The sequence below is a fragment of the Pseudoliparis swirei genome, chromosome 23 (genome assembly GCF_029220125.1).
Source record: "Pseudoliparis swirei isolate HS2019 ecotype Mariana Trench chromosome 23, NWPU_hadal_v1, whole genome shotgun sequence".
Taxonomy (NCBI): domain Eukaryota; kingdom Metazoa; phylum Chordata; class Actinopteri; order Perciformes; family Liparidae; genus Pseudoliparis; species Pseudoliparis swirei.
In genome coordinates, this window is record NC_079410.1 from 4,599,554 (window position 1) to 4,619,364 (window position 19,811).

General features: G+C 43.9%; 1 protein-coding gene across 1 annotated transcript in view; it reads left to right on the forward strand.

The window, feature by feature from the left end:
• Window positions 1–18,303, forward strand: part of cacng3b (calcium channel, voltage-dependent, gamma subunit 3b) — a 33,860-nt gene extending 15,557 nt beyond the window's left edge. The window contains exons 2-4 of the mRNA XM_056407773.1: window positions 12,225–12,308; window positions 15,517–15,657; window positions 17,786–18,303. Coding sequence (XP_056263748.1) covers window positions 12,225–12,308; window positions 15,517–15,657; window positions 17,786–18,303 — 743 coding nt within the window. The remainder of the gene's footprint in view (window positions 1–12,224; window positions 12,309–15,516; window positions 15,658–17,785) is intronic.
• Window positions 18,304–19,811: the final 1,508 nt, after the last annotated feature.

The following is a 19,811-nucleotide window of genomic DNA, read 5'->3' on the forward strand; positions in this document are numbered from 1 at the left end:
ATGTTCAAAGGTGCGTGTGCATGTTCATATGTGCATGTTCAGAAGTGTGTGTGTGTGCGTGTTCACATGTGTGTGTGTGTTCAGATGTGCGTGTTCAGATGTGCGTGTTCATATGTGCGTGTTCAGATGTGTGTGTGCATGTTCATATGTGCGTGTTCAGATGTGTGTGTTCAGATGTGTGTGTTCAGATGTGTGTGTTCATATGTGCGTGTTCATATGTGTGTGTTCAGATGTGTGTGTTCAGATGTGTGTGTTCATATGTGTGTTCAGATGTGCGTGTTCAGATGTGCGTGTTCATATGTGCGTGTTCATATATGTGTGTTCAGATGTGCGTGTTCATATGTGCGTGTTCATATATGCGTGTTCAGATGTGCGTGTTCATATGTGCGTGTTCAGATGTGCGTGTTCAGATGTGTGTGTTCAGATGTGTGTGTTCATATGTGTGTGTTCAGATGTGCGTGTTCAGATGTGCGTGTTCATATGTGCGTGTTCAGATGTGTGTGTTCAGATGTGTGTGTTCAGATGTGTGTGTTCATATGTGCGTGTTCAGAAGTGTGTGTGTGCGTGTTCACATGTGTGTGTGTGTTCATATGTGCGTGTTCATATGTGCGTGTTCATATGTGCGTGTTCATATGTGTGTGTGCATGTTCATATGTGCGTGTTCAGATGTGTGTGTTCAGATGTGTGTGTTCAGATGTGTGTGTTCATATGTGCGTGTTCATATGTGCGTGTTCATATGTGCGTGTTCATATGTGTGTGTGCATGTTCATATCTGCGTGTTCAGATGTGTGTGTTCAGATGTGTGTGTTCATATGTGTGTGTTCATATGTGCGTGTTCATATGTGCGTGTTCATATGTGCGTGTTCATATGTGTGTGTGCATGTTCATATGTGCGTGTTCAGATGTGTATGTTCATATGTGTGTGTTCATATGTGCGTGTTCATATGTGCGTGTTCATATGTGCGTGTTCATATGTGTGTGTGCATGTTCATATGTGCGTGTTCATATGTGTGTGTGCATGTTCATATGTGCGTGTTCAGATGTGCGTGTTCAGATGTGTGTGTGCATGTTCAGATGTGCGTGTTCAGATGTGTGTGTGCATGTTCATATGTGCGTGTTCATATGTGTGTGTGCATGTTCATATGTGCGTGTTCATATGTGTGTGTGCATGTTCATATGTGCGTGTTCAGATGTGCATGTTCAGATGTGTGTGTTCAGATGTGCGTGTTCAGATGTGTGTGTTCAGATGTGTGTGTTCAGATGTGCGTGTTCAGATGTGTGTGTTCATATGTGCGTGTTCAGATGTGTGTGTTCAGATGTGTGTAGGAATTAAAACGCATGAGTCACTGAGACACACACACACACACACACAGAGGCAGACGATCACGCACACTCAGGACTCCCGTCCCACAATGCCTTGCTGCGACTGTGGTCGCCGCTGCCCTCGGGCCACGTTGACCTTTGTGAGGCAAATGCCTCCTGATAGATGCTCCCAGTGTGTGTGTGTGTGTGGGGGGGGGGGGGGGGGCTATGCGTACTCATTAGTTTGCTGTTAATTAGACTGAAAAATATGCATACACACACACACACACACACATGGCGGTTCAAAGAAGAAGCAAGGCCCCCCCGACTGTTGCGACATACCTTCGTACATCACACACCGTGCGTCCCCATGGAGACGAGGACCCGGTTGTTCCCGTGAGGAGCGTCGTGTTCATGGAGGGCGTCACGTCCGACGCCCCGGCTTTTTTAATTAACAAAACAAAATGGTTTCCATCTGTTTAAGCCAGTGTGATGAGGCTATTGGTAAACTGTTGCTCCTGTGTGTGTGTGTGTGTGTGTGTGTGTGTGTGTCTGTGTGTTGTAGTGTGTTTTTTATTTTTTTATTTTAAATTTATTTAACCAGGAAATACCTCATTGAGATTAAAAATCTCCTTTACAAGAGTGTCCTGGCCAAGACAGCAGCAGCAGCACGTCACACAAAGTTCCATACAATACAACATAAAACAGTGACAGACAACATATAAAACGAAAAACAAAATCACAGCATGAATAAAACCAAAACTAAGACTCAAGCCAACACAACCCAGCTCACACAGGAGCACATACCTCCGTCATATAAAACATCTACAGCTAGATGAATTTCCCTCCAATATTTTCAATCTATTTTAAAACACCTAAGGAGACCGGCTCCCGGAGACCCAGGTCTGTCTGCAGCAAATTCCAAGCCGCAGGAGCAGCAAACTTAAAACCTCTTTTCCCCATTTCCAAACGGACGTGAGGGACGGAGAGCAAGAGGAGGCATTGAGCAGAGGTCACAGAGCGAAGATGGTAGCTTCCAGGGTTTTTCAGCTGAATTAGCGTCCAAAGATACGATGGAAGTACGTGGAGAATAGCCTTATAAATAAGGACATGCCAATGATTTTGTCTCCGGATGGACAGAGGAGTCCAACCAACCCTCGCATACAGGGAGCAATGGTGAGTCAGAGCCTTAAGATTAGTGATGAACCTCAATGCTCCATGGTAGACAGTATCTAAGGAGTGGAGACATTGAGAAGATGCATGCATATATAAGACATCACCATAATCAATCACAGGCATAAAAGTAGCAGCAACAAGTCTCATTTTAGCATTAAAAGAAAAGCAAGAATTATTTCGGAAATAGAAACCCAGCCTCACTTTCAACTTCTTCACAAGTTGCTGAATGTGAGGTTTAAAAGAGAGAGTCATCAATCAAGAATCCCAGGTATTTATATGATGATACAGACTCAATCACTTTGCCCTGAAATGAAATCATAGCTGGAAGGTTTAATGGCTTTGTTTTTGAGTTTGTAAACATCATCAACTTCGTTTTATCAGGATTCAACAATAATTTCAACTCATTAAAAGAGTGTTGCACAGTATCGAAGGCTGTTTGTAAGTGTAAGAGAGCCTGATGCTGTGTAGGAGCAGAGCAGTAAATGACAGTATCGTCTGCATAAAAGTGAAAATTGGCATTTGGCACATTTTCACCGATACTGTTGATATAAATTGTGAATAAAAGTGGTCCAAGGACTGAACCCTGTGGCACACCTTTTATTATATCAAGAGAACTCGAGGTGATGCCTTCAGCCTGTACACACTGTGATCGGTTTGATAAATAATTTTCAAACCAACAGACAGTATGTTTTGACAGTCCAATAGTAAGAAGTCTCTGCTTCATTACTGCATGATCGACAGTGTCGAAAGCCTTGGACAAATCAATAAAAAGGGCTGCACAGTGTTGTTTATTGTCCAAAGATTCAATAAAATCATTTACTACCTTTAACGCTGCTGTGGTTGTACTATGTTTTTTTCTAAAACCTGATTGATAGACAGATAAAATATTGTTTATGATAAAAAAACTCCTTAAGTTGCTCACTCACAAGGGATTCTAGTGTCTTAACTAAAACAGACAGTTTGGAGATAGGCCTGTAATTATTTAAAAGTGTGGGGTCTCCTCCTTTTAACAGGGGGAGAACAAAGGCAGACTTCCATATAAGGGGAATTTCGTTTGAAAGTAAGGAAAGATTAAAAATATATGTTAAAGGGGGTGCAATAAAATCAGCAGCTAACTTTAAAAAATATGGTTCTAGGTTATCCGGACCTGCCGGTTTTCTTGTGTCTAAAAGTTTAAGGGCTTTGTGCACTTCAGTAACAGTAACAGGCTTAAAACTGAAAGACTCACCAACAGTTTCCTGTCGACCCAAACAAGCAGAGGATTTCTCATGTGGATGGTTTAGAGTGTCAAACAGGGAACCAGAGGCAATGAAGTGCTCATTAAAACAGTCCAGCATGATGGCCTTGTCAGAGATGTCATTAGAGTCCTTGACAATGCAAGCGGGAAGCTCAATACCATTTCTACTTCCAGATAAAGATTTTATTGTCCTCCAAAACAGTCTTGGATTGTTGAGGTTGTTTGACGTTTCACTTAAAAATGCTCAGCTTTAGCTTTTTAATTGCAACTGTACAAGCATTGCGCAGTTGCCTAAAAAGCAGCCAATCTGACTCCAGACCAGAACCCCTTGCCTTGGCCCAAGCCACATTCCGCTCATGTAGCATCTTGGATAAATCTGAACTGAACCATGGAGTATCACGGCCTTTTATCCTGCACTTTTTGAAAGGAGCATGCTTGTCAATAATTCCAATAAAACCATCATAAAAGAATTTCCATGCACTTTCAACATCACCAATGAGGTTAATTCGTTCCCAGTCAGAGAAATAGAGATCATGAAGAAACCCTTGTTCCACAAAATGATTCATATTTCGCTATATGATGATACGAGTCTTAGTTTTGGGAATTTTGTACATCTAACTGTGGCAATAACACAATGATCGCTAATGTCATTTGCGAAAATACTGGCAGGAGAATATTTATGGGGGACATTAGTTATAATAAGATCAATCAAAGAAGATTTTTCAGGACATTTAAGATTCGGTCTAGTGGGCATGTCAACAATCTGGAAAAGATTTAGTGAATCACATTGTGCCCTAAAATGATCAGACACTGGTTTTAACCAGTTCCAATTGAAGTCACCAATCAAAACGATTTCATTAAAATGTAATCCTGATATGAGTTGCATTAAAGAGGGAAGAGCTTCACTGACTGCTGATGGTGTCCTATAGCAACCAACCACAGTAATATGAAGCCTTTTAGATACCTCCAGATCAAGAGCCAACATTTCAAATTGTTTGCTCACTGATTTAGAGAGTAGCACCTTTACATGAAACTTACTTTTTATAAAAATAGCAATTCCACCTCCCCTATTAGGTCGATCAGTTCTATAAACAGTATACCCATCAATATTGACATCCTTGTCCATAACAGATTTACTCAACCAAGATTCAGATATAACAATAACATCTGCATCAGTTGAGCTTGCCCAAATGCGGATAATATCAAGTTTGGCAATTAAGCTGCGTACCTGTGTAGTGTGTGTTGTGTGTGTGTGTGTTTATGTGTTGTATGGGTGTGTGTGTGTTGTGTTGTGTGGTGTGTGTGTATGTGTTGTGTGTGTATGTATGTGTTGTGTGTGTGTGTGTTTAGCTCAGTGGGGTAAGAGGGCCGTCCTGCAACCGCAGGGTTGTGGGTTCGATCCCCGCTCTCCCCATTAGTTGCAAGTCGAAGTGTCCTTGAGCAAGGCACTGAACCCCCAGTTGCTTCACTGCAGCCCACTGCTCCTTAATAACTAAGGATGGGTTAAATGCAGAGAACTAATTTCCCCTTGGGGATTAGTAAAAGTGTATATTCTATTTATGTATTGTATGGGTGTGTGTGTTGTGTATGTGTTTTGTGTGTGTATGGTATGTGTGTTGTGTGTGTGTGTTGTATGGTGTGTGTCTGTGTGTCTGTGTGTTGTATGTATGTGTTGTGTGTATGTGTTGTGTGTGTGTGTGTGTGTATGCTGTTTAGATGACATCAGGCTGGTTATGACACTTGACACAAGTGTGTGTGACAGCTCGTGACTCACTGACTGTAAGTAGAGCTCGAAAAAAAAACGTCATCGTGGGCTGAGAAATATATGACACACACACACACACACACACACACACACACACACACACACACACACAGTGATCTGTTTCGTGGATCCAGATTGATATTCTTGGTACTTTTTTCCTCCTAAATCTCGTTGACATCGATCCGCCGCCCTCAGACGATCCATGAATCTGTAATTTAAATCCCGTTGAGGCGTCAGAACACGCGAGGCGCCGGATGCCCAAACCGACTGTCAGAAGAAGAACGACACCCTCGTCTTCCTCCTGGAGACGGACATCTTTCAAAGTGACCGTGACATGTTACGGCTGTATAAACAGCTCCATAGTTGACATGAAGACATCGTCTCCATCCTCAGGCTGAAGCAGAAGCTCCAACACACGAGGAGCTGCTCATGTGTTATCAATACTTTCACTTTCAAGAGCCTTCGTTGAGGAGAACGTTGTTATTACGTCACTATATCTGCTTTTGGGGGCTTATATCAGCAGACATGTCATTTATATTGTTAAGTTTGCTTCCTTGTGTGTATAATCTCATGGAAATATGAATTATTGTGTATTTATATCTACATAGAGACACGGCCGCCGTGTTTCTAAAGGCCAGAACAGAAAAAAACAGCTTGTGATGAATACATCTGAACATTATTTTAGCAATTTGGGCTGGCGTGGACTTTGTTTTTGTGGCCTTGTTTTTTTTATTATTATTATTTTTTTATCCATAAATCAAAATTGCAGAAACCACTGACCGACTTTTGTAAAACAATCGGGAGATGATGCGACCAAATGTGTCCAGTTATTCGTCGTTTTCATCTTTAAAAAACGCAAATTGCTTGTGTGTGTGTGTGTGTGTGTGTGTGTGTGTATGCGAGGTTGTGTGCGTGTGTGTGTGGTCAGGTGTGATTTAGATTCTCGGCCACTAAGAGAGAAATAAAAGCAGCCATCTATCTCTCCGTTCCTGCCTCCTTATCCTCCGTGTGAGTGTTTGTGTTTGTGTGTGTGTGTGTGTCTGTGTGTGTGTGTGTGCTCATGTGTGTGTGTGTGTGTGTGTGTGTGTGTGTGTGTGTGTTGCTGCGCTATACATCAGGATGCTTTGATACATTAAAACGCAGCAGGTTTGATCCATGTCCCGTCAGGAGGCGGAGCTCTTGATTGACGACACTTCACGCCGTGATGCGTTCAAGGACCCTCCAGTGACTCAGAACCATCGGAAAAAAGGATAGAGAGCGACACAAATCCCCCCAAAAGACCCCGAAAACACCAATGGATCGATCCGCCTGAGACGCGCTGTCCGACCCAGAGCTCGATACGTCTTCTTCCTCCATCCTCAGGGCTCCACACGGCGCTGGCGGACATGTTTGTTCGTTACACGGAGATTTTAATCAGATTTATTTTGAGTAGTTTCTTCCCACTTCCTCGTTGTCTGTATTTTTAGTTCATTTTAAGAAAGCTTAATGAAAATTATAAAAAGTTAAGAAAAAAATAATTTAAAAAAAAATGTCTATTTTGATATGGTATTATTATTTTTAAGATGTTAAAAGGTTCGATTTAATTAAAATAGAAACCTTAAACCTTGGTAGAAATGACATATGATTTAAGATGTATCTTCTATAGGAACCAATGGACAAAAACATATTACAAATATATATATATATTTATATTTTATACATTATCTGTCCGATTTAAGGCTGAAATTATTGATTCAGGTCAATCAGTGTGTTTTATTAATGATTCTAGAACCTTGTAAAAACTGGATTATTAAATAATTTTCTGCAGCTCTAATCCAAAATACACCTTCCTGTATAAATGAAGATGAAGTGATGAAGATGATTTTATCTCTCGTGTGTTTGTGGAACTCGTCGTTCGTCTTTCAACGTGGAAAAACACACTTTGATTCACACGCTTTCTCTTTTCTATACGGATTTATTACTCGGTAAACGCCTTTCTTGTTAATCAGAGTGTCGGTCGGAGGTCGCTCGCTCTCTCTCCGACTGGATGAATCCATTTATGATTTTATGAATGATCTCTGAGTGTGTGGAGAAGATCCTCTGAGTGTGTGTGTGTGTGTGTGTGTGTGTGTGTGTGTGTGTGTGTGTGTGTGTGTGTGTGCAAGAGGAGCTCTTCATATGCAAATGAGCAATTATCGCCGAGTCGTCCGTTGTTGGTCTCCGGCCTCTGTTCCTCCCGCTTTACCCCCAAAACCTCTTTCAACCGCCACTTCCTCTCTCTCCCTCTTCCTCTCTCTCTCTCTCCATCCTCCTTCATCTCGCTTTCTCTCCTCTTCTTCCCCTTCATCCCACTTCAGCCCTCCCCCTCTTCGCCCCCCTCCTCTCTCTTGCTCTCTCTCTCGTTTCCCCTGTGGTGTTGACCATGTGTGAATGGGATTGAATGATGGGTGGGAACGAAGCTACATGCAATGTGTGTGTGTGTGTGTTGAGGACGTTTACAAAGGAGGATGAGTCACTCTTTGCCTGACACGCTGGTAGGAGACTGCATCCTAGTCAATACAACACAAACACACACACTCACACAGCAGCACACACACACACGCTCGCACACACACACACACACACACACACTGACTTACACTGATATAAACAAGAAGGCTTTTACTTACATGCATGATTGATGGAGCTCATGTATCAGTATAATGAGCTCGGTGGATGTGTGTGTGCACATGATGTCTGTATTTAGTGGCAGTGTGTGTGTGCTTTTGTATTCAAAGTGGTAATTATGTGTGTGTGTGTGTGTGTGTGTGTGTGTGTATGTGTGTGTGTGTGTGTGTGTGTGAGAGAGAGATAAGGCGTTTCATTGGTGTTCTCCCACACATACCCTTAAGGCTACAGGTCCCTCTCTCTCTCTCTGTCTTTCTCTCCCTCCCTCTCTCTCTCCTCTCTTTCTCCCCCTATATCTCCCTCTCTCTCCTTATCCCTCTCTCTCTCTCACTCTTCCTCTCCCTCTCTTTCTCTCCTTCTCCCCCCTCTCTCCCCCTCTCTCTATCCCCCCCCCCCCTCTCTCTCCTTGTGATGTACATGCATGTCCGTGTACAGCGGGATGTGAACGTGCATCAATTCAATTCAATTCAGTTTATTTGTATAGCCCAATTTCACAAATTACAAATTTGTCTCGGAGTGCTTTACAATCTGTACACATAGACATCCCTGCCCCAAAACCTCACATCGGACCAGGAAAAACTCCCAAATAACCCTTCAGGGGAAAAAGGAAGAAACCTGGAGGAGAGCAACAGAGGAGGATCCCTCTCCAGGATGGACAGATGCAATAGATGTAATGTGTACAGAAGGACAGATTTAGAGTTAAAATACATTCAATGAATATGACAGAGTGTATGAATAGTTCATAGTAGGCATATTCCACGATGGAGACCTCCACGATCCATCAGGCAGATGGCGGTGGGGAGGAGGAGGGGGCGGAGTCTCAACAGTGGGCGGAGTCTCAACAGGACAGTGGCGCAGTCATGAGCAGGAATTCCACGACCCAGACCTCAATGATCCATCAGGCAGATAGGATCTATGTCGTCTCATAGGGTCCGATGACCCCATGAGACGTGAAGTCAAAAGGACTCCGGGGAGAAAGCAGAGTTAGTAACGTGTGATTGAGAGATGAACATTCATCCTTAAGGAGAGAAAAAAGAGGAGATAGGTACTCAGTGCATCCTAAAACGTCCCCCGGCAGCTATAAGCCTATAGCAGCATATCAAGGGGCTGGACCAGGGCAAACCTGATTCAGCCCTAACTATAAGCTCTGTCAAAGAGGAAGGTCTTAAGTCTACTCTTAAACGAGGTGACTGTGTCTGCCTCCCGGACTGAAATTGGAAGCTGGTTCCATAAAAGAGGAGCTTGATAACTAAAGGCTCTGGCTCCCATTCTACTTTTTAAGACTCTAGGAACTACAAGTAGTCCCGCATTTAGTGAGCGTAGCTCTCTAGTGGGGCAATATGGTACTACAAGCTCCTTAAGATATGATGGAGCATCACCAATCAAGGCTTTGTAGGTTAAGAGAAGAATTTTAAAAGTGATTCTTGATTTTACTGGGAGCCAGTGCAGAGCAGCTAGTGCAGGAGTGATGTGATCTCTTTTCTTAGTTTTAGTGAGAACACGAGCTGCAGCATTCTGGATCAACTGGAGGGACCTAAGAGATTTATTAGAGCAGCCTGATAATAAGGAGTTGCAGTAATCCAGTCTCAAGTAACGAACGCGTGAACCAATTTTTCTGCATCTTTTGAGACAAGATGTGCCTGATTTTTGAAATATTACGTAGATGAAAGAATGCAGTCCTTGAGATTTGCTTTACGTGGGAGTTAAAGGACAAGTCCCGATCAAAGATAACGCCAAGATTCTTTACAGTGGTGTTGGATGCCAGGGCAATGCCGTCTACAGAATCCACATCACCAGATAATTGATCTCTGAGGTGCTCAGGGCCGATTAAAATTACTTCGGTTTTGTCTGAGTTTAACATCAAGAAGTTGCAGGTCATCCATGTTTTATGTCTTTAAGACATGCTTGAATTTTACAGAGTTGGTTGCTCTCCTCTGGTTTTATCGATAGATATAGTTGAGTATCATCTGCATAACAATGAAAGTTTATGGAGTGTTTCCTGATAATATTGCCCAAAGGAAGCATGTATAAGGTAAATAAAATTGGTCCAAGCACGGAACCTTGTGGAACTCCGTGATTAACGTTGGTGGTTATCGAGGCGTCATCGTTTACAAATACAAACTGAGATCGATCTGATAAATAGGATTTAAACCAAATTAGTGCCGTGCCTGAAATGCCAATCGACTGCTCCAGTCTCTGTAACAGGATGTCATGGTCAATGGTGTCGAATGCAGCACTAAGGTCTAACAAGACCAGGACAGAGAGGAGTCCTTTATCTGCTGCCATTAAGAGGTCATTTGTAATTTTCACCAGTGCCGTCTCGGTGCTGTGGTGTTTTCTAAATCCTGATTGAAATTTCTCAAATAAACTATTATGATGTAGAAAGTCGCACAACTGATTTGCGACCACTTTCTCAAGGATCTTGGAGAGGAAGGGGAGGTTAGAGATCGGTCTGTAGTTAGCCAATACCTCTGGATCCAGAGTGGGCTTCTTCAGGAGAGGTTTAATAACAGCCACCTTGAAGGAGTGTGGTACGTGGCCTGTTAGCAGAGACACATTGATAATATCTAATAGAGAGCCGCCAATTAAAGGCAACACGTCTTTAAGCAGCCTCGTCGGGATGGGGTCCAAGAGACAGGTAGACGTGTTAGAAGTAGAAACCGTTGAAGATAATTGGTCACGGTTGATGGGAGAAAAGCCCTCCAAATATACACCAGGGCATACAGCGGTTTCCAAGGCCATTCCACTTGAGGACAGATTGGCACAGGTTATGGGCAAGAGAATATTAATCTTGTCCCTAATAGTTAAAATCTTTTCATTAAAGAAGTTCATAAAGTCATTACCACTGAGGTTTATAGGAATGCTCGGCTCCACAGAGCTGTGACTCTCTGTCAGCCTGGCTACAGTGCTGAAGAGAAACCTGGGGTTGTTTTTATTTTTTTCTATTACTGATGAGTAATAGGCTGCTCTGGCATTACGGAGGGCCTTCTTATATGTTTTCCTGAGAGTGAGATGTGCTGCAGTGGAATCCTCATGAGGAGGAGAGGAGTGATTATTGATCGACCGGACCGATCGCGCTCTGTGATTTTTTATCTCTCTTTTTTTTGCGTCGGACATTTTTGTGACCGAATAAATGAATAATCGTTTTAATCAAAAACAGAAACGACTGATTAATTCAAACCGGCTGCACATGAATGTTTGTTTAGAGACGGATGAGCAACACGAGCTGACAGCCAATCGGTGAGCTGGGAACCGATCGACCAATCAGATGACCGATTGGCTAAAAACGTGTTGTTTCATTCTCAGTCGACTCAGATTTATCACTCGATTTGTCCTTTTCGTGCTTTTTTATGCTGGATTATTTTACAAATATTTGATTATCTGTTGTGTGATTATTTAGTTTATTTGAGTTTGTCTGTAATCAGACAACAAAAGAGTATTTATTTATTTATTAAACCTTCTGCTGCTGTCAGAACTCCAGGCTAACTTTACATTTCAGTTAGGCTGATGCTATTTCGTAATTTACTGACATTGAACGCATCATTATAAGACTGCAGGTCACGCCCGTATCACCACCCAGGACTCATGGAAGCAGCACCCCGTTTAAAGAGGCCGCTCCCCATTACAAAGATATTACATCACTGGTGTTGTCCCCTCAGAAAGTAACGCTGACATTTTGTTGAAATCTTTTTTATTGATTTTGCAAACACATACAGGAATGAAGAGTAACACCACCCCCAAGAAGTCGGAGGTATACGGAACATTACCTTCGCTAGGAGGTTGTGTAACTGTCACACGGCGTCTCGATATACAAATATTGCAAATACAACCTGGATAATAGCAACTTAAAGCACATTTAAAAATCCTAGTTCACTATAGCTCTGCAGCGTTGTTCAAAGAGTTGATAAAAGGCTTCCAGGTCTCTTCAGACGTGACTTTTTGTTCTGCTAGATCTTGATTGACAGGTCTTCCTCCTTCCCGCCTGGTTTAAGGTTCACGATACTCCAAAGTCGTAGAGCACGAATAACTAATATTATCTCTTTTCCTCCTGTTGAACAATCAAGTGAAGTGACCTGGTTTTGTGTTTCTCCTCCGCAGGAACGTTCAGAGGCGTGTGCAAGAAGATCGATCACTTCCCGGAGGACGCGGACTACGAGGCGGACGCTGCTGAATACCTCCTACGTGAGTGTGACCGGGACGGTTAGACGTTGACGAATCAGGCAAACCGATGAGAACGTGTCTTGGGAATTGATCAATCGTGTTCTCTCCATCCCTTGTTGTGATAATGTGCTCAACTCTACAACCACTAGAGGGAACAAAGGTTTTCAGGAGGTCAAACAACCAGAACAAATATTCATCTCCAGGCTTTCCGACACCGGGGGCGTTTCTTTAAATTAATCTGCACGTAAATATATTTTTCCATGTATATTCTGCACCGTGAACCGAGGAGATAGGAGCTCAGTGTATCCTAAAACGAGGAGATGGGTGCTCAGTGTATCCTAAAACGAGGAGATAGGTGCTCAGTGTATCCTAAAATGAGGAGATGGGTGCTCAGTGTATCCTAAAACGAGGAGATGGGTGCTCAGTGTATCCTAAAACGAGGAGATAGGTGCTCAGTGTATCCTAAAACGAGGAGATAGGTGCTCAGTGTATCCTAAAACGAGGAGATGGGTGCTCAGTGTATCCTAAAACGAGGAGATAGGTGCTCAGTGTATCCTAAAACGAGGAGATGGGTGCTCAGTGTATCCTAAAAGGAGGAGATAGGTGCTCAGTGTATCCTAAAACAAGGAGATAGGAGCTCAGTGTATCCTAAAACGAGGAGATAGGTGCTCAGTGTATCCTAAACGTCCCCAGCAGCCTATCAGCCTATAGCAGCATCTCTAGGTCTGGACCAGGTGAACCTGATTCAGGTCTAACTATAAGACTATAAGAGGAAAGTCTTTATTCTACTCTGAGGACTGAAGGTGGGAGCTGGTTCCATAAAGAGGAGCTTGCCCTGGAGACAGCATGTATGTATTTTAATTAGACTTTTCCGTTAAAGACGTGTTATTATGACTCGATGAGGTTTACTACGGCAGGTTGCGACTCCTCTGGTGTGAATTAGTCGACGCGGCCGCCTGTAAACCGGGAGCGTTAGTGGAATATACATTTTCATTACACGTGTAAAAAGCTGAGTGTGAATATTGTCTTTTATGGTTCCAGACGGCTTGTTTTCTAACAGGAATCTTGTAAAAAGTGTCTTGAATTTGCGTGAATGTAGAAGATGGGAAGATAAAGAAACGGCAGTGAGACATGTAGGATGAGGAGGAATTAGAGATCTTATTATTGTCGTGTTTGAGGTGCCACAGTCTCATCAGAAATATAATTTATTTTAAAGCACCGGCCGTGATGAGAAAATGGCGGAGGGGTCACATTTTTTCAGAGGGAGGAAACAGGATGCGGCCACAGAGATAGAGGGGGGGAGGATTGGTGGGAAGCCGAGAGAGGAGGGGCCTCTTCCGGTTCTTTAAAGATGGACGGAGAGAGAAAAACGGTAACGACAACAACAACAACAACGAGAGAAGGAGGAGGAAAAAAAGGGGAAATGGACTCAGCCTGTGCTTCTTCTTCTTCTTTTTTTCACCGCTCCACTGAACACAGAGCAACATCCCCAGAGGCGGCCAATTAGATCGCAGGCCTCAGAGCTGGTCGGCCAATGGGGAGCGGGGACCTAGTGACCGGCATTTCATACAGCCTAGGGGTGTGGGCCACAGGGGGCGGGGCTTATACGCTTAGCGACGACGCAACACCGCTGGTCACTGCAGCTGTCCGTCACGCTGGGGGGGGGGGGGGGGGGGGGAGATAAAGGGAATTCACAAATGCAGAAACACACGTTACTTATTGTGTGATTTATGTTTATCTTTTCAACAATACACCTGTGATGGATGGATTCGGTTCTGCACCGACAAGCTGTTTGGCAAATACCTTCAATACGCTGTCACGTCACACACACACACACACACACACACACACACATACGGGCTCCTGACAAATGTTTCCCTCCCTCCCATTTTCATCCTCCTCTGCTATTCATTATTTTTTCGCTGTGCATATGTGTCAACGCGTCTCTCCATCTGTCTCGGGGTTGTTGTTATTTTGTCCATCTTCTCCCTCCACATCCATCGCTCTCTCTCCCTCTCTCTCTCTCTCTCTCTCTGCAGCGAGGCCTCCGAATGCTGCAGCATGCTCACACTCAGTCAAGCACACTAGCCCACATGTGTGTATGTGTGTGTGTGTGTGTGTGTGTGTGTATGCAAAGTGAAACATCTCACATTGTTTTAGCTCTGCCCTCCAGCAATTTCTTTTTTAAACGATAATTTATGGAATGAAAATTCATTGGTTGCTGCAATTTGCCGGTTTAGTTTTTAAGTCTCTTTCATGTGAAATGTTCATGTTTTTATGAGCCTGTAAAAACATTTATTAAACGACGTATTTTTCAACCTTTAAACGTTCGGCGTGTGACGTTCATGTTTCCGACTTTCATGCCCAAATGGGACCAGAGGTTCATTGTTACACGATGACTTTATAGTTGCTAGGTAGATCTTCACATCATGTTTCCCGAGTGCCCACAAGTGTAGCTTATACTGGAGATGAATAATTGAGGCTCCGCGTGCTCGACAACGTTGAACTATTTCTATTTTTACAACCTCTGCCGTCCTCTCGTCGACGCTTATGGGTTTCCTGTTGGTGTCACACGAGTCAATCGTTGATTCACGATCTGTTTCGCAGCTTGTGGTTTGTTTCAGGTAAAAAAAAGTCAATGAAACATTTGGAATATGGTGTTTTTGAAATGTCCACCTTTTATGGTTTATGGTCTCTTTTCGATCAAACGTTTAAAGCCCGGGGGCGTGGCCCACAGGGGGCGGGGCTTATACGCTTCTGTATCCCAAAAATCCGTTGCTTATTTTTTACAGCTTGACGGTGATAAATGTGTTTACAGGTAACACATACTTTTCAAACCCGTTGACAGTTTATGGCCATAAAATCATGAATATTTAAAATAAAAGAGACTTAAAAACAAAATCGGCAAATTGCATCAACCAACGAATGTTCCTTCCAGCTTCGGGTAAATATCGTCAGGGCTCCAACGACACGTCATCCTGTCTTTAAAACACCGTCAGGCCGATGAATAAAGTTCAACACGTGTCTGTCGCTCACTCCAAAATGATAATGATAACACAAAAACAACAAAAACAACACCCCAAAAAAAAATCAACTTCAAAAATCAAGAAAATATGTCTTTTCCGGGTCAAATTCTTGAGAAGAGCCACAATGTTTTGTACCTTTTCGGTAATAACAGTGTTTCCTCTTTTCTCCGTGTGTGTGTGTGTGTGTGTGTGTGTGTTAACAGGTGCTGTGCGTGCCTCCAGCATCTTCCCCATCATGAGCGTGGGGCTGCTCTTCCTGGGGGGGCTCTGTGTGGCCGCCAGTGAGTTCTACCGGAGCCGACACAACGTGATCCTCAGCGCCGGAATCTTCTTCGTCTCTGCGGGTCAGTCTGCGTGTGTGTGTGTGTGTGTCTTTTTGTCCCCCATGTGTGTGTATTGTGCCGGTCATCACTCGTGCGCGTGACGAAGGTGTTGTTCCTCATCTTTTAAATATCGATTGTGTTGCGCCTCGAAAAAAGAAAAAAAAAGAATAATTGTCTATTGATCAAGAATCGTCACTTTTTAGCCGAGTTTGAACCTTTTGAAGGTTTTGCATGTGCGTTTTATCGATCCGTGTTTTCCCTTCGCTAATGTCGTCGATGAGATGTTTGGTATCGAGCTTCCTGCATTGTGTGTATTTAATTATGTTGTTGCCATGTAGGGACTCGATATCCTCTCAGGAGGAAATAGATTGTTGGGGCTTAAATTAAATTGAAATGAGCCTTTCCCCAAACGAGTCCTTCAAAATGCAGACTGCAGAATACTTTTGCTTTTATATTTGTGTTATTTAATTATTGATCCAATCCCAGACGTAGAAAGAATAACTAATGAGCCCTCGTCCTTCGGAGCACCTCACGCTGTGGCTGTAGACTTTGCTGCAGCCGGCTGTGTGTATGTAAGCATACTGACGCTCGTCTCCATGGCAACGTGTTTTAAACACAATACGGCAGCCATCTTAGCTGCATAACCACGACACACTTAAAACACCCCGACCCCATTCTCACACACACACACACACACACACACACGTGTGATCTCGAGGAATTTCTCTCATTTCTAATTTTAAATACAAGGATGCTGCTTTTTGAGATAACAGCGAGGGCGCGACTGTAAGCGTGTGTGTGTGTGTGTGTGTGTAGGGGTGTGTGTTGTTACTGTGCAGTCACTTTGAACAGAGGAAGCGCGGCACTCAAATATTTGTCGAAGGAGCCCGTCAGGCATCCAAAGCACACACACAAACACACACACACACACACATACACACACACACAAGTGCTCGTGTGAGTGTGTAAATCGGGCCGCAGCAGATGATTAATCAATCAGCGAGAACCCCACGACGCCGCTGTGATGCACTGCGTGTCAACACGCATACATGCTCACACACACACAATCCATCACACGGATGCTGACACTTGGTCTCCCACACACACACACACACACACTTATGCTCTTGCCCCTCACACACACACACACAAAGGGCTGTGTACAGTGATTGCTGCTCACTGGGACGTGTCGGGTTTCATGGGCTTTTGTCGTAGATTCATGGATTCAAATTGGTAATTATTTACCACAATGGCGTTGGGGCTGATTCTGGTTAATTACAGCCGGCTAATTGTCCCCGTTCTGTGCGTTGCACCACACACACACACACACACACACTCCACGAGCACTGTAGTCTGGACTAATGATATGGAATAAGATAAGAGAGCCCAGCTGTGTGCAGTGACGCCCTCCGATGCTCCACACATTTTTTTGGGTCTTTTCTTCAAACGTTCCCTCCGTCGCGCTCTCTCGCTAATCGGCCTCTTCATTGTATCTCCAACTGTGTCGGTTCATCCTCCACTTTTGGTTCAGACTGAAATCTTTTTTTCAAAACTACATTCGAGTTCTCATCTGGGTGAATAGGAACGACTTTCAATGCCGACCCGAGATGTTGATCATCGCGAACGTTGTACTTTCCGAACATTGTTACGTCAGCGTTGCCGAGCAGATGTTAATATTTATCTGAATGTGAGTTTATTTATTATTACACAATAACTGTAAATTAGTTTATTTGTCATAGGAGTGCCGTAATGAATACATTATAATATCTAAAAATAAATATACATTTTTATTTTGTCATTTACGATGGTTTTTTCGCGTTCTTTTTTTGTTCAGTGAAATAAAAATAAATACAAAAAGTAAAACAAATGTCAAAATAAATATTCAGAAAGAAATAGTATAAATATATATATTTATTTATTTGACAAATATATAAATAAATAAATGGGCAAAAAAATAATTTTCTTCATATTACCACATGTTATGTATTAATTTGACTTGTTTAGACTTTTATTGATTACATTATTTGTACACTTATCCTTTTCTTCAATGTGTTTCTTATGGCGATGCTCCTCTTCCTCCACGCGGTCTGCCTGCATGAGGAGGTCACGCGTCCCTCTCTCAACCTTCTCCTCCGTCTTCCTCTTCCAGGTCTCAGTAACATCATCGGAATCATCGTCTACATCTCGGCCAACTCGGGCGACCCGGGTCAGAGCGACAGCAAGAAGTCCTACTCCTACGGCTGGTCCTTCTACTTCGGCGCCCTCTCCTTCATCATGGCGGAGATGGTGGGCGTGCTGGCCGTGCACATGTTCATCGAGAAGCACCGCAAGCAGCGGGCCAAGTCCCGCACCGAGCTCATCAAGAAGTCCGCCTTCGGCCGCATCCCGTCCTACCGCTACCGCTTCCGGCGCCGCTCCAGCGTGCGCTCCTCCGAGGCCCCGAGCCGCGACGCCTCACCGCTGGGCAAAGGCGGCTACACGGGGCCCGCCGCCTCCGAGATGCCCATGTACACGCTGAACCCGCGCGAGCCGGGCAACGCCGGCGGAAAAACCGGCGGCGGCGGCGGCATGGGCGGCCTGCTCAACTCGGAGAGGGAGTTCCTCCAGAGCAGCACGCTCACGAAAGACTACAGCAAGGACCCCAACCGCAGGACCACGCCCGTCTGAGAGGTCTGCAGAGATATCGCCCGAATCAGAGTATCAAAGAGGAGGATGAGAATACAATGGGGTGGGGGTGGGGGGTGGGTGCATTAAGCAGGGGACGCACAGGGTTAATGGGGGGGAGGGGGGGAACGGGGGTTTGATAAACTATATGACTGTGAACTGTGAACTTTTAGCCTTTTGAACTGTGAATCCTGAGCCCTGTGAGAGTTTCAGTGTGTGTAGCAGGGTCGCTTTTGATGGAGAAGTTGTTCCCGGCTCCACTTTGCCACATATCACCGTCGTTATATATATATATATATATATATATATATATACCCGTGACTCCTTACACGTACGAAGGCACATTAAAATTCTACGTCCGTGAGTGTTCCTATACGATCGCGGAATTGATCCGAGCGTCGAAAAAAAAAAAACGTTCAAATCGTACCAAGTGGTTTTGCGGTTCTGGGGGGCAACTTCTCCTTTAAAAAAAAAAGTTAAACAATGTGAACTAAAGGAGAAGGGGAACGAGAGGTGAGAGACTCTGTGTGATCTTTGACCTTTTGACCTCTGTCCTTTCCCAAACCTATTTGGGGTAGCAGTCGGATCAGTGCGGGGAGCTCTGAGCTGTCTTTCTCTGATTTTACGATTTTTAAATAAGTGCGGACGTTAACGCCTCAGGACCGGGACCGACTCATTTTCAGTTCAGCCGGATTCAAAAATATAAAATCGAAGATGCAGTTTTGTCTATTTATTGGCGGCACATTTGTGGCACTAGTTATTATTTTCTTATACATATTGTATATATACTCCTTTCATATTGATTAATGGAAAAAAAAACTCTCTTCTTCTTCTTCTTCTTCTTCTTCTTCTTCACCCGACTGAACTGAAACTGAGTCGAGCTCATTCCTGGTAACATTTACCCCTCTCTGATCCCAGGTCAGTGGTTAAAGCCTGCAGAGTGGTTTTTGATGAGGGGTACGCTGATTTCAGATCAGCTGTTAGAGAAAAGGGGTGGGGGGGAGGTGTGACTCAACTAAACTAATCTCTTTTAGATGGTAACATAGATCATCGGTGCTTCCTTTTACCCCTGTGTTTTCAGCCACTCGAGTCGCATCTTAATTTATTCTCGCACCTTCAAACAGGTGATCAGATAATCGTGCGTCTGTCTGTCCGCCGTTCACTCGTCATCACCTTCCACCTCCCACATTTTTCTGTGTGCCCCCCCCCCCCATAACTCACCTCACCGACCACCCTCCGCACACCTCACCCTCACCCTCTCCTCCTCCTCTCTTTAGGTCCTGTCTTCCGTCAGTGTCGCTCGTAGGCTAGCTGTAGGGACGGTGGAGGTTCAGGGTACTGCGGGGGAGGAGACCGCCGAGCTGTGAATATGCTTTAAAGGCAGAGCCAAAAAGACATTAAAACGAACAAATGGAGTTTTTTAATTTTTATTTGTGTTACCTCTTTGGTGAATATATTTCAGATGAGTTTAATAAAAAGAAGTATGACTCTCCTCGCCAGAACAATTGTCA